We start from the raw sequence: 23429 nt of genomic DNA, 5'->3' as shown, positions 1-23429 counted from the left end.
AATCTTCTCATAAGAGAAGAGTGATTCTTAAAGAATCATTTAATCTCATAATTCTTGTTCTCCCTGTAAACTTGCTTCTCCATTTTCTCTGTTTCAGCAAATGGCAACCAAGTTGCTCAGACCAAAAACTGATGATAATCCCTGAGTCCTTTCTTTTTAGCATTAGAAGTAGCAAACCCATGCATGCTACTTTTAAAATAATTATCTAATCCAACCACTCCTAATCTAAAAATCCTAATCCAAGCCACTGGCATCTCCTGCTGAGATACTGCAATAGTATCCTAACTGATCTTGCTGCTTCCATTTTGCCTTCTGTTATGGGCTGTTATGTGTCTCTCCCAAATTCACTTGTCTAAGTCTCAACCTCTAGTACCTCAGAATGTAACCATATCCGGAGATTAGGTCATTGAAGAGATGATTAAGTTAAAATGAGGCCATTGGGGTAGGACCTTAATCCCATATGACTGGTGTAATTATAAGAGGGGGATATGAGGGATGCATGCCCACAGAGACAAATATGTGAAGAGGCAGCAACCAACAGGGTGGCAATCTGCAAGCCAAGGAGAGAGGCCTGGAACAGACTCCTCCCTTAGGCCCTCAGGGGAAACCAACCCTACCAGCATCTTGATCTTGGACTCCCAGCCTCCAGAACTGTGACAAAATTAATTTCTGTTTATTTTGTGTTTGTTATGTTATGTTATGTTATGTTATGTTATGTTATGTTATTAGACAGGGTCTCACTCTGTCACCCAGGCTGGAGTGCAGTGGTGTGATCTTAGCTCACTGCAACCTCCACCTGCCAGGTACAATCAATTCTCCCATCTCAGACTCCAGAGTATCTGGGACTATAGGCGTATCTGGGACCACACCCAACTAATTTTTGTATTTTTTAGTAGAGACAGGTTTCACCATGTTGGCCAGGCTGGTCTCGAATTCCTGACCTTAAGTGATTCACCTGCCTCGGCCTCCCGAAATGCTGGGACTATAGGCATGAGCCACTGCGCCTGGATAAATTTCTATTCTTTAATCCACCCAGTCTGTGGCATTTTGTTATAGCAGCCCTAGCAAACAATTATACCTCCTTGTTCCTATAGCAGTATGGCTATTTCATTTGTTGTTTTGTTTTGTTTCTGAGACAGAATGTTGCTGTGTTGCAATGGCACAATCATGGCTCACTGCAGCCTTGACCTCCCAGGCTCAAGTGATCCTCCTAATTCAGCCTCCCGAGTAGCTGAGACCACAGGTATGCACCACCACACCCAGCTAATTTTTCGATTATTTTCTAGAGATAGGGTCTCACTATGTTGCCCAGGCTGCTCTTGAACTCCTGGCCTGAAGCAATCCTCCTGCCTCAGCCTTCCAAAGTTCTGAGATTACAGGTGTGAGCCACCATGCCTGGCCCACTATGGATATTTTAATTATGGCAAACCAAATTATATCATTATTCATGCTTAAAAACCTCCAGTGACTTCCAGGTGGTTGAAATAAAATCAAGCTTCTCTATCAAAGTTGATAAAGTCCTACAAGATTTGGCTTTGGTCTTCCTTTTCATTATACACTGATCACACTGGCTTTCATTTTATTTCACAAACACACCTAACTCATCCATCTTTCAGGCTTTTTCACTTGCTGCTCCCACTGCCTGGAAATCTTGTTCTGCAAATGTTTGTGGGGCTGGCCTCTCCTTGCCATGTAAACACAAATGTCACCTCAGAAAATCCTTGCTTGATGGCCTTAGCTAATGTAGTATCCCCCATCACTTTATTCAATTATACTGTTTTTCTTTACAGTATTAATTACTAGACAAAATTATCTTTGTCATTCATTTATCTGATTTTTATCTGTCTCTGCTCACTGGAATGTAAGTTTATTGAGAAAAGGACCCTCCAAATATTGTGCCCAGCACCTAGAACATTGCATGGCACATAATATATATGAAATAATTATGTAATCAATCAAGGAATGAAAGATTGATGGATGCATAAGTGTATAATTCTGGTTGAAATGATGGTCAGGTTTTTTGTTGTGTTTTGTTTTGTTTTTGAGACAGGGTCTCACTCTGTCACCCAGGCTAAACGTTTTTAAATGTTTCTTAAAAACCTAACCATTTCTGCTAGGTGCGAACATGCTTCGCTGGAGCCTCGACTTCCAGGCTCAAGCAATCCTCTTACCTCAGCCTCCCAAGTAGCTAGAACTATAGGTGTGCACCACCACACCTGGCTAACTTTTGTATTTTTTGTAGAGATAGAGTTTTGCCATCCTGCCCAGGCTGCTCTCCAACTCCTGAGCACAGGTGGTCCACCCATTTTGGCCTCCCAAAGTGCTGGGATTACAGGCATGAGCTACTGTCCCTAGCAGAAATGGCTAGGTTTTTAAAAAACATTAATTCAGCAAACATCAGATTGCTGTGTGACAGCTAACAATTTATGAGGAGATCCAGAAAGTCCCATGGAGAGGTCCACAGGGACTGCATGGAACTGAGGTCTCCTGCCAACAGTAATGTGAGTGGGTTTGGTAGCAGGATCCCCCAGCCACAGTCAAGCCTTCAGATGGCTGTAGCCCAGGCCAATACTTTGACTGAAATCTCATGAGAAACCCTAAAAAAGAACTATTCAGCTAAGCCACTCCCAAATCTGACCCAAAGAATCCATGCACAGCAATAGATAGCTAATACATTCCCAAATCTGGAAACAGGTGTCATCTTTGATAACTTCCTCCTACCTCAATTCCAATATAAAAGACATTTAAATATCTCCCAAATTTTTCATTTCTCCCTGTCTTTCCCACCACTATTCTAGTCCAAATAACTGTGTTTTTTTTCTTTTCTTTTTTTTTGAGTCAGGGTCTAACTGTCGCCCAGGCTAGAGTACAGTGGTACAATCTTGGCTCACTGCAGCCTCGATCTCCTGGGCTCAGGTGATCCTCCCACCTTAGCCTCCCAAGTAGCTGGGACTACAGGCACACACCAGAACATCCCACCAATTTTTTCTATTTTTTTGAAGAGACAGGATCTCATCATGTTGCCCAGTCTGGTCTGGAGCTCCTGGGCTCAAGCAATCCTCCCACCTTAGCCCAGAGTGCTGGGCTTACAGGCGTAAGCCACCGTGCCTGGCCCAAACTACTGTCACTTCTCACTTAGGCAGGTGCAATAGCCTCTTAACTGATCAGCCTGCATCCATTCTGGCCTCTTGTTAATCCATTCTCCATTCGCAAAAGGCTAAGATGTTATTTTTCCAACATGAAAACCTCATAAACTCTTCCCTTGCCCTAAATAATTGCAATGAATTCAGATAAGTGCCACATTAGCAATAATCCCAGAGAGTACGAGTACACAGAAAAGGAGCAATTAACTTAGGAAGAGTAGGAACCAGGTCTTCTACTTTTTTTTTTTTTTTTTTTTTTTTTTTTGAGATGGAGTCTCGCTCTGTTGCCCAGGCTGGAGTGCAGTGGCACGATCTTGGCTCACTGCAAGCTCCTCCTCCCAGCTTCATGCCATTCTCCTGCCTCAGCCTCCCGAGTTGCTGGTACTACAAGCCTCCGCCACCACGCCTGGCTAATTGTTTGTATTTTTAGTAGAGGCAGGGTTTCACCATGTTAGACAGGATGGTCTCCATCTCCTGACCTTGTGATTCGCCTGCCTCGGCCTCCCTAAGTGCTGGGATTACAGGCGTGAGCCACCTCGCCAGGCCCAAGTCTTCTACTTTTTAAAATTAGTAAGTGTTAAATTGATGATACATAAACATGGCACAAAATTCACATGACATTAAAGATACAACAACATTAAAGGACACATTTCTGTGTCCCTACTTCTCTAGTTCTCCCCAGAGGCAACACTTAGCCATGTATCTTTTTGGAGGTATTTTACGTATATTTGTTTATTGACAATTATGAAAAATACTTGAAGTAATAAACTGCCCTTTTCTCTAAAATCTTGACCTTCAGCCTACTTTCTAAGCCACCGCCTATAATCCTTTTTCAGATCATAACCACTCTGCTTTCAAAACCAGGTAAGGGCAATGCAGACATAATTTATCCTTTTTCTAACAGGAGTTGTAAGAACATCAGACCCACTATCTTTCCACTTGGGCTGCCATAACAAAATGCCATAGACTGGGTGGCTTATAAACAACAAACATTTGGCCTGGTGTAGTGGCTCACACCTGTAATCCCAGCACTTTGGGAGGCCGAGGCGGGCAGATCATGAGGTCAGGAGATCGAGACCATCCTGGCTAACATGGTGAAACCTCGTCTCTAAAAAAAAGAAAAAAAAAAAAAAAAAGCCGGGCGTGGTGGTCAGTGCCTGTAGTCCCACTACTCGGGAGGCTGAGGCAGGAGAATGGCATGAACCTGAGAGGCGGAGCTTGCAGTGAGCTGAGATCGTGCCACTGCACTCCAGCCTGGGCTAGAGTGGGACTCCGTCTCAAAAAAAAAAAAAAAAAAAAAAAACACACTCACATTTATTTTTTTTATAGGAGGCTAAGTCCAAGATCAAGGTGCTGGCAGATTTGGTGTCTGGTGAAGGCCCCTCTGTGGATCACAGATGGTCATCCTCTTGCTGTGTCCTCACATGACCGAAGAAGTGAGGGAGCTCTCTGGGAACTCTTTTGTAAAGGCACTAATCCCATTCAGAAGGCCTCCATCCTGATGGCGTAACACCTCCCAAAGCCCTGTACTACAAAAACCATCATATTGGGGATTAGGTTTCAACATATGAATTTTGGGGAATGCATTTTTTCTATAGCACCTACACATTTTTGTTTAATCTCCAACCCTCTAAATTTTTATCTGTTACTTCAGCGATTGTTGGAAATATATGCTGTTCTCATCCTTCCTAGCTATCTATGTGTAAAGTACACTGTCATCATACCAATATGTCATTTGCTGTGTGTTTTTCTCCTAAAGTTTTTTTTTTTTTTTTTTTTTTGAGACGGAGTCTTTCTCTGTCCCCCAGGCTGGAGTGCACTGGCACGATCTCGGCTCACTGCAAGCTCCACCTCTCGGGTTCACGCCATTCTCCTGCCTCAGCCTCCTGAGTAGCTGGGATTACAGGCGCCCGCCACCACGCCCAGCTAATTTTTTGTATTTTTAGTAGAGACGGGGTTTCACCGTGTTAGCCAGGATGGTCTCGATCTCCTGACCTCGTGATCCGCCCGCCTCGGCCTCCCAAAGTGCTGGGATTACAGGCTTGAGCCACCGTGCCCGGCCTCTCCTAAAGTTTACTGATGTTTGTTGACTTTTTTTTTTTTTTTTTTTCAGGAGATTGCCTCTTTCAGGAGCCAGGTTCATGGCTTTTAGTAAAGCTTCTGTTGAACATTAATTATATTCCCTTTATTGTATGTAATTAGTTTTGGGTTTTTTTCTTTTTTTTTGAGATGGAGTCTCGCTGTGTTGCCCAGGCTGGAGTGCAATGGTGTGATCTCGGCTAACTGCAACCTCTGTCTCCCGGGTTCAAGTGATTCTCCTGCCTTAGCCTCCTGAGGAGCTGGGACTACAGGCGCCCGCCACCACACCAGGCAAACTTTTTTGTATTTTTTTAGTAGAGACGGGTTTCCACTGTGTTAGCCAGCATGGTCTCCCTCCCAAAGTGCTGGGATTACTGGCGTGAGCCACCCACCCGGCCCAATTACTTAGTTTTTTTTTTTTTTTTGAAATGGAGTCTCGCTCTGTCTCCCACGCTGGTGTGCAGTGGCGCCATCTCGGCTCACTGCAAGCTCTGCCTCCCGGGTTCACGCCATTCTCCTGCCTCACCCTCCCGAGTAGCTGGGATTACAGGCGCCGGCCACCATGCCTGGCTAATTTTTTTCTATTTTTGGTAGAGACGGGGTTTCACGGTGTTAACCAGGATGGTCTCGATCTCCTGACCTCGTGATCCACCCGCCTCGGCCTCCCAAAGTGCTGGGATTACAGGCGTGAGCCACCGCGCCCGTCCAATTACTTAGTTTTTTAAAACCTAAATCCAAGCCATCACATTCAATCCCTATTAAATGTCGTGTTGTTTGTTTCAACACATTTCTCAAGCCTGAATATATCTTTAAGAGACTTTGGGCTGGGCACAGTAGCTCGCGCCTGTAATCCCAGCACATTGGGAATCCCAGGCAGTTGGATCACCTGAGGTTGGGAATTCGAGACCAGCCTGACCAACATGGAGAAACTCCGTCTCTACTTAAAATACAAAATTAGCTGGGTGTGGTGGCAGGTGCCTGTAATCCCAGCTACTCAGGAGGCTGAGGCAAGAGAATCGCTTGAACCCGGGAGGCGGAGGTTGTATTGAGCTGAGATTGCGCCATTGCACTGCAGCCTGGGCAACAAGAGCGAGACTGTCCCCTCCCCCCAAAAAGTCTTTGATTCTTCCTTTAGTAGGACTGTTCATGTTAAAAAAAAAATATATTGGATTCCATGGTTGCTTATACATTTAATTAATTTGCCATTAATGTATTGAGTGCCTGTATTTGCACATTACTATGGTTTCCTAAAATTTGCCCTATCCTTAACACAAGTAAAAATTGGAAAAGAAGCCCAGCAATTCCACCTCCTTCCCTACCCCAAGGTTCTAGGCAATCAAAATAAATGGAGGGGAGGAGAGAAAAGGGAAGAAGACCAGGAAGTCAAGGGGTTAACCTTAATGGGAAGAATAATGTCTGGGGCCATCTTCCCAGGCTAGAGTGCAATGGCGAGATCTTGGTTCACTGCAGCCTTGAACTCCTGGGCTCAAGCCATCCTCCCACCTCAGCCTCCAGAGTAACTAAGACTACAAATACACGACACCATGCCTGGCTAATTTTTGTATTTTTCTAGAGACAGGGTTTCTCCATGTCACCCAGGCTGGTCTCCAACTCCAGAGCTCAAGCAATCCACCTTCCTCGGCATCCCTAAGTGCTGGGATTACAGGTGTGAGCCACTACGCCCAGCCTCTGGTGTCATCTTATGGACCCTGCATGTGTGTGTGAAATCGTGTGTGGGCACATGTGTATGCTTAGCTCAATAACAGTGTTTTTGTACAGCTAATGGACTATGTTTAAAGTTTTCCAGATGTTAGAGACAGGAATGAGTTACCATAAAGCTAAAGAAGCTTAAATTTCATTTCCCAAGGCCCTATGCCAGGCACTAGCATTTTTTATTTGCATTTTTACATTCTTTTTTTTTTTAAGTGAATCCCCTCAATTCCAAGATCTATCCCTTGGAGAGGTTACATTTTATTGTAAACCTTTAGATTATATCTAGAGGAGAAAGAATAAATGAGAGGCAGAGTATGAAAGCAATATTAGTTCATACTGGCTGGGGAAAATCCTGCATCGGTGAAAACATTTTGAGCAGCCAGGTATGGTGGCCCATGCCTATAATCTCAGCACTTTAGGAGGCTGAGGTGGGCAGATCACTTGAGGTCAGGTGTTCGAGACCAGCCTGGGCTATATACTTAAACCTCGTCTCTATTAAAAATACAAAAAATTAGCTTGACCTGGTGGCGGGTGCCTGTGTCCCAGCTACTCAGGAGGCTGAAGTGGGAGGATCCCTTGAGCCCAGGAGTTTGAATCTCCAGTGAGTTGTGATCACACCACTGCACTGCAGCCTGGGCAACAGCAAGACTCTGTCTCAAAAACAAAAAAAAATTTTTTTGAGCCAAGTAGATTTGGGATGGAGGTAACTTGAAAGTGCATAAGTTTCTGGATTAGACAATTTACAAGTATCTAACAGATTGGACACAATGAAAACACTAAATTAGAGAGCTCTTCATACTAATGTTACAACTAGCTCTTACCCTTAATAGACAGGCAGCATTGTTCAACTTTGATTTTAATAATTGGAGTATTGTGGCTGGAACTAACATTGTCACCTAGGTTGTTTCTTCTTCAAATTTTTTTTTTTTTTTTTTTTGAGACAGAGTCTCACTCTGTTGCCCAGGCTGTAGTACAGTGGTGTGATCTCAGCTCACTGCAACCTCCGCCCCCCAGGTTCAAGCGATTCTCCTGCCTCAGCCTCCCGAGTAGCCGGGATTATAGGCACCTGCCACTGTGCCCGGCTAATTTTTGCATTTTTAGTAGAAACAAGGTTTCACCATCTTGGCCAGGCTGGTCTTGAACTCTTGACCTTGTGATCCACCTGCCTCGGTCTCTCAAAGTGCTGAGATTATAGGTATAAGCCACGGTGCCCGGCCTTTAAATTTATTTATTTTTTATTATTTTTTTGAGACAGAGTCTAGCTCTGTTGCTCAGGCTGGAGTGTAGTGGAACAGTCTCAGCTCACTGTAACCTCTGCCTCCCAGGTTCCGGTGATTCTCATGCCTCAGCCTCCCAAGTAGCTGGAATTACAGGCATGTGCTACCATGCCTGGCTAATTTTTGTATTTTTAGTGGAGACAGGATTTCACTATGTTGGTCAGGCTGGTCTTGAACACCTGGCCTCAAGTTATCCACCTGCTTTGGCTTCCCGAAGTGCCGGGACTGCAGGTGTAAGTCACAGTGCCCAGCCTGTTTCTTATTTTATTTTGTTTTTTTTTTTATTAATGTTATTATTATTTTTTTTTTGAGACGGAGTCTCGCTCTGTCACCCAGGCTGGAGTGGCACAATCTCAGCTCACTGTAACCTCTGCCTCCCGGGTTCAAGCAATTCTCCTGCCTCAGGCTTTCAAGTAGCTGGGATTACGGGCATGCGCCACCACGCTTGGCTAATTTTTGTATTTTTGGTAGAGATGGGGTTTCACCTTACTGGCCAGGCTGGTCTCAAACTCTCTACTTCAGGTGATTGGCCCGCCTGGCAATGGCTCACACCTGTAATCCCAGCACTTTGGGAGGCTGTTTCTTATTTTATTGGTCAAGTGCAGACACTAAATAACTTAGGTTATATCACAGCTACAACACAGATATCCTGTTTTTCATGCTTTGTTAGTTCTACTCCCTGTAATTAGAAACCATTCCCCTTTGGTGCACTAGAATTAGAGCAGGGAGCCGAGCACAAGCTGTACTGCTACAAATGTCAATAGCAACTGCTCTAGTTCTGGGTGAAGTACGTCTTCTAATTATGCTTTTGATATTAGAGTACAATTGAATGATGCAAAAGATTAGTTTGGAACTGAAGAGTTACAAGAATTGATTCAGAAGAAACGAGCTCTTGTGTGTGTGGTGACTGAGCTGTGAGAGGACATAGCATCCCACTTGTAACTCTTCAGTTCGAAACTAATCTTGGTCTCAGGGGTTCTACAGCAGGAATTAGTAGGCATGAATCTATTGTGTTGACACTTCCGTCACTTAAGTCTTCATTGTAGCTTCCAGTAAAACAGGAATAATAATGGACCCTAAAAATCAAAGCAGCTGTTTTGATGTGAGTTAATCTGGTGATATTAAAACAGATTCCTGTATACACAGGCTAGACGTTGGTACTAATGAGGTCAAAGTGTGGTCTCCACATTTTCTACAATGGTAGACCCATTGTCTCCATGCTGAAAGCAACTGGTTCTGTAGCTTTGAGCTGTCCCACAATTATAAGCCACTATTGCCAGCGACATCAGGTGAATGTCTGTTGATGGCTTAATACCTCTCACCTTTATTAGAGATTTTTAGTTGAGCTAAATTAAATGCCCAACTGGCTATGAGACTCTTCCAGATAGAAGGCTGGAAACCTCATGATCTGATCTGAATAAAGTTCCTGTATTCCCACAACCGAGAAGGCCTCTCCTCTAATTCCCTCTCCTTTTTCTCACTCCTAGGGTAAAGGCACTCTCCATTCCCGATTGTTCCAAGGCTCAAGTGGTCAGAAATGACTGGGAAGAAGGGAGAAAAACTCAGGTGGCAAAGGACGTGAACAAAAACCCATGGCGACATGGAAAGAAAACCCTGTGATATATAGAGGAAGAGCACAGGAGAGCTTATTGGGAAGAATGGAACTCTTCTGTATCCTGATTGCGGTGATGGCCCTGCATGGCTGTAAGTGGGTTGAAATGGATAGAAGGTACACCCCTCTACCCAGTCAATTTTTACTGTAGGGTCTTTTTTTCTTTTTTTTTTTTTTGAGAAGGACTCTGTCGCCTAAGCTGGAGTGCAGTGGTGCTATCTTGACTCACTGTAACCTCTGCCTCTCGGGTTCAAGCAATTCTCCTGCTTCGGCCTCCCGAGTAGCTGGGATTACAGGTACACACTACCATGCCCAGCTGATTTTTCTATTTTTAGTAGAGACGAGGTTTCGCCATGTTGGCCAGGCTGGTCTTGAACTCCTGACCTCAAGTGATCGCCTGCCTCGGCCTCCTAAAGTGCTGGGATTACAGACATGAACCACCACGCCTGACCTGGGTCATTTAAAAATAAAAATAAAACCAGAAAAACAGAAAATAAAGTATAAAACAGTGCAATAGGGGCCATGCCTCCCATCTTTTCTAGTAAGAGAAATGTGATGAGGATGTAGGCTTCAAGTGAGCAACTTGTTACATGTAGTGCAGGTTATAAAAGGCCCAGCAGATTTATCCTTTTTTATTTCTAGCGGAGTGTTTGGTGCATACTCTGATCTAAGAGTTCATATTGTGAATGTTTTTTCTTTGTTTTATTTTCTAATAACAAAAGATGTCTTTTTGGAAGCAAGATGTTGCTAACCTTTTTTTAGGTTGGTGTTATACCAGAATATTTTATTTTATAGAATGTTTTATTAAATATTAAACGACTGTACAAGACCGGGCACAGTAAGTAGCTCATGCCTATAATTCCGTCACTTTGGGAGGCCAAGACAGGAGGATTGCCTGAGACCAGGGGTTTCGGACTAGCCTGGGCAACATAGCAAGACTCTGTCTCTAGAAAAAAAAATGAAAACAAAAACCCCACTATACAATTCTTAGTATATTAGTCTTATTCACTTGCCCACAGAGATCTAGTCAAGTAAACCATATGGTTAATAAAAGTCCATTTTTTTTCTTTTTTTCTTTTGGCTTACTTAACACATATTTTATTTATTGGAAAAGGCATTGACACTTAGCTCAGATTCTTAACCTTGCCATCCATACCTAAGTAAGCTATTTTATTTTTGGTGGAGTCTTGCTCTGTCGCCCAGGCTGCAACCTCTGCCTCTCAGGTTCAAGCGATTCTCATGCCTCAGCCTCCCAAGTAGCTAGGATCACAGGCATGCACCACCATACACAGCTAATTCTTTTTTTTTTTTTTTTTTGTATTTTTAGTAGAGACGGGCTTTCACCATGTTGACTAAGCTAGTCTTGAACTCGTGACCTCAGGTGATCCACCTGCCTCAGCCTCGCTAAGAAATCTGGTTGTATAATCTTGGGTAGTTTCTACTTCTAACATTGATGTTGAGCAAACCCAATATTCAGGATCCACTTGGTACAAGTTAATTTTTTTTTTTTTTTTTTTTTTTTAGGCGGAGTCTCACTCTGTCGCCAGGCTGGAGTGCAGCCATGCTATCTCGGCTCACTGCAATCTCCGCCTCCCAGGTTCAAGCGATTCCCCTGTCTCAGTCTCCCGAGTAGCTGGGACTACAGGTGGGTACCACCACACACAGCTAATTTTTTGTATTTTAGTAGAACAGGTTTTAACCATGTTGGCAAGGATGGTCTGGATCTCCTGACCTCATGATCTGCCCGCCTCGGCCTCCCAAAGTGCTGGGATTAAAGGCATGAGCCAATGCGCCCAGCCCAAGTTAATATTATTGATCAACCCTCCTTAGCCCAGGAACTACGTCTTTTAGTGCATTTGTTCTTTCTGTGAATTAGCTTCCCTCCAGACTTGCCACATTTGACTTGTTCACTTTCTTTGTTCCTATCTTCTCAAATGAGATGGCCTATATTACTTAATTTATTTATTTCGAGACAGAGTCTTGCTTTGTTGCCCAGGCTGGAGTGCAATGATGCAATCTCAACTCACTACAACCTCTGCCTCCTGAGTTCAAGCAATTCTCCTGCATCAGCCTCCCAAGTAACTGGGATTACAGGCGCCTGCCACCATGCCCAGCTAATTTTTCGGTTTTTTTAGTAGAGATGGGGTTTCACCATGTTGGCCAGGTTGGTCTCGAACTCCTGACCTCAGGTGATCCACCCATGTCAGCTTCCCAAAGTGCTGGGATTATAGGCATGAGCCACTGTGCCCCGCCTGCTTATTTTTATTAAGTTACAAGTTCTTCCATCTTCTTTGTCATCATCCTTATCTGGATGGGTCACAATTCATATTTTGCTCTTGGTAACACACATTTTTTTTTTTTCTTGGTAGAAATAGGTCTTGTCTTGAACTCCTGACCTCAAGCAATCCTCTTGCCTTGGCTTCCTAAAGTGCTGGAATTACAGGTGTAAGCCACCGTGCCTGGGGTATTTTTAATATGATTTTACAGTTCAGAAAAATGTCATCTCCCCTTCTTTCACATATCATGTATAACTCCTTGCAATCCATTACCCAGATTTACTCTGTATTCCCAATTTTGAGAAATCATAAATGCATCATCCATCTCAAATGGTGAGTTATTTATCTCAAATAGTGGGCTTTTCCTCAAAATGAGTTCTTTTCCAGTGCAGCTTTTATCTTATTAAATTACCTGTCTAAAAGTGACTGCAAAGAAATATAAAGGATCCACTGGTAATTTCTTTTTATTAAAAAAGAACACTTTTTATATTTCCTTTTTAAATAGCTTTCAACCAGAATTGTCTAGGAGAGGCAAAGATATAACCTGTTCATCTGGTACCACTATCACCCACAGAATATGATATGAGTTCTGAGCTTTTCTGATTAGAGACCTTGTACTTTTGCTCTTTTATTTATTTATTTAATTTTATTTAATTAATTAATTTTTTTGAATCAGAGTCTTGCTCTGTCACCCAGGCTGGAGTGCAGTGGCATGATTGTGGCTCACTGCAACCTCTGCCTCCCAGGCTGAAGTGATTCTCATGTCTCAGCCTCCCCAGTAGCTGGGACTACAGGCATGCACCACCAAACCCAGCTAATTTTTGTATTTTTAGTAAAGATGGGGTCTTGCTGTATTGCCCAGGCTAGTCTCAAACTCCTGACCTCAAGTGATCCACCCACCATGGACTCCCAAAGTGTCAATTGCAGGCGTGAGCCACTGTGCCCAGCAGGAATTTGTCTAATATTCTTCTCATGATAGACTGAGCTTAGGGGTTTGGGGAGGATGATCACAGAGGTAAAGTGCCATTCTCAGCACATCATGCCAAGGGTACATTGTTAATACTGAGCTTGATCACCTGGCTGAGGGATATTTGTCAGATTGTGCCACTGTAAGTTCTTCTTTTTTTTTTTTTTTTTTTGAGACAGGGGGTCTTTCTCAGTTGCCCAAGCTGGAGGGCAATGGCGCGATCACAGTTCACTGCAATCTCAATCTCCTGAACTCAAACAATCCTTCCACTTCAGCCTCCTCAGGCTGGTCTTGCACTTCTGGCCTCAAGCAATCCTCCCTCCTTGAGGTGTACTGAGCCAGCTTAAGGGTACAACTAGGAAAAATCCGAGGCACAGATGAATCTGCCTGCTTTTTCCAAAGAGGTTCACAGGAAGTTCAGTATTTATACATTTTTCTTAAATCAAGGGGGTGGCAGTAAGGCAAATAGTTACCTACTTGTGACACTTTAGTTGGTGCTCAGTAAATCTACAGTTTACATAAGATAAGGTGAACCTTTGAAGAAAAGGGGCATGAGGCTGGGCATGGTGGCTCATGCCTGTAATCCTAGCACTTTGGGAGGTTGAGGTGGACGGGTCATTTGAAGACAGGAGTTTGAGACCAGCCTGGCCAACATGGTGAAACCTCATCTCTACTAAAAATACAAAAATTAGCCGAGTATGGTGGAAGGCGTCTGTAATCCCAGCTACTTGAGAAGCTGAGGCAGGAGAATCACTTGAACCCAGGAGGCAGAGGTTGCAGTGAGCTGAGATTGCACTACTGCACTCCAGCCTGGGCAACAGAGTGAAACTCCATCTCAAAAAAAAAAAAAAAAAAAAAAAAAAGTGGACCTGAAGCTACATCTTTCTACTACTAAAAACCTAACACAAGCAATTTAGTTTCAGCAAACAACACCATCTGTCTCTCAGTTGGCTCCTGTGCCCCTTTGAAATACTCTTATGGAAGCAGATTTTGTTTTGTTTTGTTTTTTAGTACTTCCTTACTTAACCTATACAGTTTTGTTTATTTGTTTGTTAAAGATAGGGTCTGGCTCTGTTACCCAGTCTGTAGTGCGGTGGCATAATCACAGATCACTGCAAACATGACCTCCTGGGCTCAAGTGATCCTCCCACTTCAGCCTCCAGAGTAGCTGGGACTACAGACATGCACCACCATACCCAGCTGATATTTTGTTGTATTTATTTTTCATAGAGACAAGGTTTTGCTCTGTTGCCCAGGCTGGTCTTGAACTCCTGGCCTCAAGTGACCCTTCTATCCCCACCTTCCAAAGTGCTGGGATTACAGGCATGAGCCACTGTACCCGGCCATCACGTCAGCCACTTCTTTAAAGAGACTCGCACTTTTGTAAGCTCAAAATAGCTGTTTTCTTTTTCTTTTTTTTTTTTTTTTCTTTTCTGAGACAGAGTCTTGCTCTGTTGCCCATGCTGGAGTGGCGTGATCTCAACTCACTGAAACCTCTGCCTCCCAGGTTCAATTGATTCTCCTGCCTCAGCCTTCTGAGTAGCTGGGATTACAGGCACACACCACCAGCCTGGGCTTATTTTTGTATTTTTAGTAGAGATAGGGTCTGACCATATTGGCCAGACTGGTCTCAAGCTCCTGGCCTCAAGCAATCCACCCGCCTCAGACTCCCAAAGTGCTGGGATTACAGGATGAGCCATCGTGCCCAGCCTCAAAATAGCCCTTAATGAGCCACTCCAAACGTTAAAACTGTTGTACAGTATCTAGGGGTTTCCCAAAATAAAAGGTAGAAAAATGTTTAATACATGACATAACTGGCTGGGGTTGGTGGCTCACGCCTGTAATCTCAACTCTTTGGGAGGCTGAGGTGGGTGGATCACTTGAGGTCAGGAGTTCAAGACCAGCCTGGCCAACATGGTGAAACGTTGTCTCTACTAAAAATACAAAAAAATTCGCTGGGTGTATTGGCATGTGCCTGTAGTTCCAGCTACTCGGGAGTCTGAGGCATGAGAATGCCTTGAACCGGGGAGGCAGAGGTTGCAGTGAGCCAAGATCACACCACTGCACTCCAGCCCGGGCAACAGAGGGAGACTCCGTCTCAAAAATACATATACACACACACACACACACACACAAAATAATTATTTGCATTTTCATAAAGATCAAAATCAGAGAAGTACAAATAGCTGACTACAAAATAGCATATATATTATACGTTCTGATACATATAAAAATATATTTAATCATATTCATAGAAATAAATCATGAGTTATGTACATCAATCCAAACATGATTCTCTATTTCTGTAGTAGAGGTAGTTTTTACAAAAAGCATGTATTTTTTTCTTTCTTTTTTTTTTTTGAGATAGAGTCTTGCTCTATTGTCAGGCTGGAGTGCAGTGGCACAATCTTGGTTCACTGCAACCTCCACCTTCTGAATTCAAGTGATTCTCCTGTCTCAGCCTCCCAAGTAGCTGGGATTTCAGGCATGCAACACTATGCCCAGCTAATTTTTGTATTTTTTTAGTAGAGACAAGGTTTTACCATATTGGCCAGGCTGGTCTCGAAGTGATCCACCTTACCTCAAGTGATCCACCAGCCTCAGCCTCCCAAAGTGCTGGGATTACAGGTGTGAGCCATTGTGCCCCGCCAACACATTACTTTTGAAGTCAGAAACAGTTATAAAGGAATTAAATAAACATACAAGGCCAAAACACAGTTTTGTAAAATGCAGCATTTGCCAAAAAGTAAAACAAGGAAAGCAATCATAGATGAACTAGGATTTGAGGTTTGTTTGGGGAGTAAGGTCCAACTAATGCTAAAAGTGGTAACTTAAAGGGGTACCCAGAAAGAATTTTTTTTCTGGAAAAAGGAAGTAATTTCACTTTGATATTAAGGGCTTGGATGCTAATAACTATTTTACGAATATTATTTCCCTACTGTAGAGTTTGGGTAAACTGTCAAGAGGTGGGGGCAATCTCTGGAATTTAGAAGTAAAGGGGGCTGTTATAGTGATTATGGTTGGCACCCTTCACGCTCGATCACATTTCCAACCAGAGTTAAGAGGAACGTGATGAGAGCGAAGGAATTTCATGAGTTAGAGCAGTGGTTCTCAAACTTTTCAGTTTCTTTACACGCTTAAAAATTACTCTGGGTGCAGTGGCTCCCGCCTGTAATCCCAGCACTTTGGGATGCCCAGGCGGGCAAATCACCTGAGGTCAGGAGTTCAAGATCAAGCTTGACCAACATGGTGAAATCCCATCTCTACTAAAAATACAAAATTAGCTGGGCGTGATGGCACATGCCTGTAATCTCAGCTACTCGGGAGGCTGAGGCAGGAGAATACCTTGAACCTGGGAGGTGGAGGTTGCAGTGAGCCAAGATTGCACCATTGCACTCCAGCCTGGGCAACAAGAGCGAAACTCCATCTCAGAAAAAAAAAAAAAATTATTGAGGACTTAGAAGAGCTTATGTTCATGTGGGTTATATCTATTGTATTAGGCCATTCTTGTATTGTTATAATGAAATACCTGAGACCGTGTAATTGATGAAATAAAGAGGTTTAATTGGCTCATGGTTCTGCAGGCTGTACAGGAAGCGTGATCCTGGCATCTGCTCAGTGTCTAGGGAGGCCTCGGGAAACTATCTATCTATAAATAGTTATTGTATTAGAAATTTAAAGGATAAAAATTTTTAAGGCCGGGCGCGGTGGCTCACGCTTGTAATCCCAGCACTTTGGGAGGCCAAGGCGGGCGGATCACAAGGTCAGGAGATCGAGACCACGGTGAAACCCCGTCTCTACTAAAAATACAAAAAATTAACCGGGCGTGGTGGCAGGCGCCTGTAGTCCCAGCTACTCGGAGAAGCTGAGGCAGGAGAATGGCGTGAATCCGGGAGGCGGAGCTTGCAGTGAGCCGAGATCGCGCCACTGCACTCCAGCCTGGGTGACAGAGCGAGACTCCGTCTCAAAAAAAAAAAATAAAAAAAAATTTTTTTAAATTACTGATTAATTTTAAAAAATAATAAACCAAACACATTTAACATAAATTGCATGCTTTTATGAAAAATAACCATATTTCCCAAAATAAAAAAAATTTGATCAGAAGAAAAGGATTGCTTTTGTATTTTTGCAACTCTGTAAATATTTGATTTAATCGAAGATAGCTAGGTTTTCTATGGTTGAAGTATATGAAGAAACTCAGGCCTTTGAAAGAAAATTAAATAATCTTTTTGGATAATTATGGATATTCTTCTTTGATACTATAGTGAAATTCAACAAGTGGTAATTTCTTCTACTTTTCTTTTCTTTTCTTTTTTTTTTTTTTTTTTTTTGAGACAAGGTCTGCCTTTATTGCCCAGGCTGGGTGCAGCGTGGCATGATCTTGCCTCACTGCAACATCTGCCTCCCAGGTTCAAGTGATTCTCCCACCTCAGCCTCCCAAGTAGCTGTGACTACCAGCACACACCACCATGCCTGGCTAAATTTTGTATTTTTTGTAGAGATGGGGTTTCGCTATATTGTCCAGGCTGGTCTCAAATTCCTACACTCAAGAGATATGCCCACCTCAGCCTCCCAAAGTGCTGGGAGGCATAAGCCACCAAGTCTGTCAATTGTTCTTTCAAGTAAAAATGGCCTTCCATTGTAATGGCCAGATTACTTCTGGCTACTGCACAGACAAAATTCACCGAGACCGAGGTATTGCAGTAGAGAAAGTGTTTAATTGACTCAAGGCCAGTCACATAGGAGAACTGGAGTTATCACTCAAATCAGTCTCCCCTTGGGTTGGAGGTTAGGGTTTTTATGGACAATTTGGTGAGCAGGGGACTAGAGAATGGGTTCTGCTGATGGGGATGGAATCATGGGGGTGTGGAAAACAGTCCTTAAGTGCTGAGCCTGCCTCTGGGTGGGGCCATAGGACCAGTTCTGAGTCATGAGTCACGAGTCCAGGTGGGGTCAGTCTGAAAAATATCTCAAAAAGCGATCTTCAGTTGTACAATACTGATGTTATTTATAGGAGCAACTGGGGAAGTCACAAATCTTGTGACCTCTGGCCACATGACCCCTGACCAGTAAGGGAGTATATTAATAGAAATATGCCTACACTTTAGCAAAGTTCACACCCCTCCCATAATCCTATTCTTGCTGCTTTTCATTAGTCTTCCAAAGGTGGTTTTTCATCCCTAAGCAAGAACAGGGGTAGTTTTAGGGAGGAACTTAGCTTTCAAGTTAAACCATAAACTAACTTCCTCCCCAAATTAAGTTGGCCTATGCCCGGGAATGACCAGGAACACCCTGGAGGTCAGATGCAAGATTAAATCAATGAGGTCAGATTCCTCTTACTATCATGTTTTGCAAAGGCAGTTTCACCACGAAAAATGCAGGTAGTTCAGCCTGTAAGTCAACCGCACAAGTGCTTTACTTCAAGACAGCCATCCCACTTGGGCATGCAGGAAGTGCATGTGTACTTCCCATTTCTTCACACAGTATTAGAAAGACTTGTATTCAAGGGCCAAAATTTAATAAAATTAATGCTTCTACTTCATCCAGAATATTCCTAAATCAATAGTCTTAAAAACTGGGAATGTGGCCGGACACGGTGGCTCAAGTCTGTAATCCCAGCACTTTGGGAGGCCAAGGCGGGCGGATCACGAGGTCAGGAGATCGAGACCATCCTGGGTAACACGGTGAAACCCCGTCTCTACTAAAAATACAAAAAATTAGCTGGGTGTGTTGGCGGGTGCCTGTAGTCCCAGCTACTCGGGAGGCTGAGGCAGGAGAATGGCGTGAACCCGGGAGGCAGAGCTTGCAGTGAGCCGAGATTGCGCCACTGTACTCCAGCCTGGGGGACAGAGCAGGACTCCGTCTCAAAAAAAAAAAAAAAAAAAAAAAAAAACTGGGAATGTATGGCAGTGAAGAATACAGCGATCCAATGACCACCTGGACAGGTTGGTGGCACTGTCTTGATCCCTGCTAAGGCATCAATAGTATCCGTATTCCTTTGTACCATCAGTACAAAAACAAACTCAGTCAAAAAGACAGAGGAGATCAGGTGTGGTGGCTCACTCCTGTAATCTCAGAACTTTTGGGAGGCTGAGGTGGGTGGATCGCTTGAGCTCAGGAGTTCCAGAGGAGCCTGGGCAACATAGCGAGACCCCATGTCTACCAAAAATACAAAAATTAGCTGGGTGTGGTGGCGCACACGCCTGTCGTCCCAGCTACTTCGGAAACTGAGGTGGGACACTCGCTTGAGCCCAGGAGTTTAAGGCCGCAGTGAGCTATGATCAGGCCACTGCACTCCTGCACTCCTGCACTCCAGCCTCAGGGACACAGGGAGACCGTGTGTCAAAAACAAAAACAAAACAAAACAAAAAGCAGGGGGGGCCTGGCACGGTGGCTCAGGCCTGTAATCCTAGCACTTTGGGAGGCCGAGGTGGGTGGATTGCCTGAGCTCAGGAGTTCAAGACCAGCCTGGGCAATGGGGTGACATGGTGAAACCCTGTCTCTACAAAATACAAAAAATTAGCTGGGCGTGGTGGCGGGCTTCTGTAATACCAGCTACTCAGGAAGCTGAGACGGGAGAATCACTTGAACTCGGGAGGTGGAGGTTGCAGTGAGCTGAGATTGTGCCGCCACTGCATTCCAGCCTAGGTGACAGAGCAAGACTCTGTATCCAAAAAAAAAAAAAAGACCAGACATATTGCATTGTTAAGAAACTAGTTGTTAACTTTGTGACCTCTGTAAAGGTCTCAGAAATTTCCAGAGGTCTGGGGACCACGCTTTGAGAATCACTAGATTAAAAGGGGGAAAACATGGGAGGAAAAAAAGGTCACATAATAGAAACATACCATTGAATTGAATTTAGTATATAAAAACTCTTTACTGAAATAAAGAGTAGAGACTTCAAGTACCAAGAGAAGCAGATTAGAAGAGGAGGAAGACTCTAGGGATTGATCAGGTCAGGAGGCAGGGTTTTAAATGGGCCTTGAAGGGTTCGTGCAGTTTGGAAGGAAGGGATGGGAGGGAAAAGCTTGCTGAATCGTATAAATGAACAAGACCCTGACGGTGAGCTCTTGCGGATATGAAAGGCAAAAAGCACTAAGGCCGGGCTTTTGTTCCTCTGTGGCCCTGCATATATGAGGAGGTGATGAGTAATTCTACATTTTTATCAACTTTACCGTTTAAAACTCCAAGGGAGGAAAACCCTTCAAACTGATAGGCTTGGAGCTTGTTGAAGGTGGGGTATTAGTGAAAAAGATGTGAAGTTTCTTTGTCGAAAATACATGTATGTCCAAGAAATTCTCTATAGATAAAAACTAACTAGAAAAAGAGTTTGTCAGAGAGGAAAAGTAGTTTTGCTAATATATTTTTGATCATTTGCAAAGCCCAAGTAAGTGTGTGGCAAGAGGATTGTGGTGTCTTAGGATATTCACATAGGTCTGAAACAAGGAAAACATACTTCTGTTGAAAGCACCATTCCAACATATTGTTATTAGCAGTCCCTGGACTAACGGGTAGTGGGTGGGTATTGTGTCCATCAGCTCAACCGCAATTGCCTCATTGACAGCAAGCCCAGCAAGCAATCACTTGGAATATTAATTTCTGTGGCCTTTCGCAATCACACGAAGCTTGGCTCCCTGCGCTTGCCGTAATGCGGCCTGTACCATTGCTTTCCGGGGGGCGGGGGGGATTTGGCAGCAGCGGAAGGAGACCAGAGGGTGTGTGTTGGGAAAAGCCGGAGGCAGAGGAGGACGATTGTTTTACGGATCCCGTGATCGGCCCGTCCTTCTCCCCTTTCCCCCCCTCCCTACCGCCCCTGTCCCGCCGGGGAGCGGCGGCGGCCTTGGACTTTGCTGTCTTTCCTCGCGGAGACAGGTGAGTGTCGGCGCGCGGGCTCCCCACCCCCCGCGTCTCCGGGGCCGGTGGCGGCGGCCGGCCGGGGAGGCGGCTTCGGCGCACAGTAATGGCAGCGCTGTGAGCAGGGGAACGCGAGCTGACAGCCGCCGCCGCCGCCTCCGCCCACCTTCCTCGCCGGGGCTTCGTCTTTCACTCCTTCGGGCTGCCTCCCCCTCCCCTTGTCCCCTGCCCCTTGCCCTGCTTCTGCAGAAGGTAACCCCGCTGAGGGTCGGGGAGCCGGGCTGCAGGCGCCGGGAAACTTCCCTTCCCGGTTAATGGGTGGCGGGGCTGGGGCGGAGGAGAGGAGTTGGGGGCGACGAGGTGTGGGGAGAGGGATGAAAGGGGGAGGCCCGGGAAGATGGCATCCTGTAAGTGACCTCGGCTCCCCAGAGCGCTGACCCCTAAGCCCTGCCACCCCCTGGACTGGATCCTGGGCCTCCCCAACCCTATCTTGGCCGCCTCTCCCGCGGCCCCATTTTCCTCCGAAGGAGGGAAGGTGAGAGTGCGTGTACTCTTCTACATATTTACGTGCTCACACGAATACACAACTGTGTGTTTGTGTGTGTGGGGGGGGCATCTCATGCATCCTTACCACAAGTGTTTTCACTTTTGTTTCCGCAGACTGCAAAGATTGATAGCTTTGGGGAGGAGTATCCTCCGTGCATGCTAGACCTCTTGTCTCAACCCTTAGGGTCTGGTGAAATAAGATCCTCACACGCTTTCTGGCACTTGCTTACCATCTAGGGAGTCTGGACCATTCCCTACCATTACGTGCATGCAAATAAAACATCTGTGAATTGCAGACTGTTATTAATGTTAAGCCCACACCTTTGCCCCATGGATTAATATTAACAGTTGAAGGCCAGTACCCTGGGCGTTTAAATTTTGAAGATAAGATGCAAAATATTAACATTCGCTATAGATTGTGACTGTTCAACATAAACGTCTTTGAACTAGATCTGGCCAAGCCTACCTTCGTAGTAAAGTATGGGAAATAATCACTTTGATCTGATTGACAACTGACTACATAATAATCGCTTAAAAACATTCAAAACACTGTTGCCTATCCTTTAGAATCTTACATTCCTTTTCAAGACAGACACATGAACAAATGAGCTATACTTTGCTTCTTTTGCCCATATACAGTATCTGGAAGATCCTTCCAAAAGAGTCACGTGAGATAAGAGAAGTACACACTTTTTTTGTTTTGAGATGGAGTTTTGCTTTTGTCACCCAGGCTGGAGTGCAGTGGTGCCATCTCGCTTCACTGCAACCTCCGCCTCCCAGGTTCAAGCAATTCTTCTGCCTTAGCCTTCCATGTAGCTGGGATTACTGGCATGCGCCACCATGCCTGGCTAATTTTGTATTTTTAGTGGAGATGGGGTTTCACCACGTTGGCCAGGCTGGTCTCGAACCCCTGACCTCAGGTGATTCGCCTGCTTAGGCCTCCCAAAGTGCTGGGATTACAGGCCTGAGCTACTGCGCCCAGCCCACAGTGTTTTGAATTACTTGTTTTTTTCAGTTGCTGTTTATGAGTTGGGGGAACATCTCTACAATGTGCATGCACATAGCGTGGGAAAAATTCCTTTTCAATTGCCTTTGAGTATTTGGATGTTCTCCTGCATCTGAAATACTCTTCATTCTCTGTCCTTTCTGGTGGCTTTCAGTGTTCTATAAATGTGAAGATTATCCATGTCTTTTACCCTCACCAGTTTGTCACTAGATTAAATGTTATGGACCTTCTTTAAAGTCATTTTTGCGTTGTCTTCTGTCAGTTGACAAATATTTATTAAGCACCTGGTTTATTTGCCAAGCAGTGCTGCAGGCATTAAAGATACAAGGGTAAACAAGACACGACATTTCTTTTTTTTTTTTTTTTTTTTTTTTGAGACGGAGCCTCGCTTTGTCGCCAGGCTGAAGTGTGGTGGCATGATCTCGGCTCACTGCAACCTCCGCCTCCCAGGTTCAAGCAATTCTCCTGCCTCAGCCTCCTGAGTAGCTGGCACTACAGGCGCACGCCACCATGCCCAGCTAATTTTTGTATTTTTAGTAGAGACTGGGTTTCAACATGTTGGCCAGGATGGTCTTGATCTCTTGACCTCAAGATCCGCCCTCCTCAGCCTCCCAGAGTGCTGGGATTACAGGCGTGAGCCACCACGCCTGGCTAACCCATTAAATTTCTATCCTTTTGGAGTGTCAGTTCTGGCTTGGGATGGAGAGACAGACAGTAAATAAGAAATAATCTCAGAGAATAAGTGCTGTGTGGGAAATAAGGTAAGGAGTTGTGGTAGTGATTGGGAGATTACTTCAGATACTGTAACCAGCAAAGAACTTCCTGAGGGTGAAGTTTGAAATTCTGAGGGAAAAGTTTTCCTATTTTGGGGAGGAGCAAATGGAAAAACCCTGAGGTGCTATCAAACTTGGATTGAACAAACTGAAATTGGCTTAAGGTGGACCCTAGTAAGAGAT

At 44.5% G+C, this 23429-nt stretch overlaps 1 protein-coding gene across 10 annotated transcripts in view; it reads left to right on the top strand.

Moving 5' to 3' along the window:
* CUL2 (cullin 2) overlaps positions 1–23429 on the top strand; it is a 126367-nt gene that overhangs the window by 16637 nt on the left and 86301 nt on the right. For 4 of the 10 annotated variants that reach the window (XM_063638020.1, XM_063638019.1, XM_063638021.1 and 1 more), the window contains 2 exons: positions 9700–9916; positions 11349–11469. In XM_063638020.1, the coding sequence (XP_063494090.1) occupies positions 9805–9916; positions 11349–11469 (233 nt within the window). In that variant the 5' untranslated portion in view covers positions 9700–9804. Of the gene's footprint in view, positions 1–1139; positions 1244–4472; positions 4580–9699; positions 9917–11348; positions 11470–20588; positions 20940–21042; positions 21174–21302; positions 21457–23429 lie in introns of those variants that run through there. The other 6 variants (XM_063638017.1, XM_063638018.1, XM_063638023.1 and 3 more) reach the window with 6 other exon arrangements.

The sequence above is a fragment of the Symphalangus syndactylus genome, chromosome 4 (genome assembly GCF_028878055.3).
Source record: "Symphalangus syndactylus isolate Jambi chromosome 4, NHGRI_mSymSyn1-v2.1_pri, whole genome shotgun sequence".
NCBI lineage: Eukaryota > Metazoa > Chordata > Mammalia > Primates > Hylobatidae > Symphalangus > Symphalangus syndactylus.
Note: the sequence above shows the minus strand (reverse complement) of the source record. Positions and strands in the feature narration are given on the sequence as shown.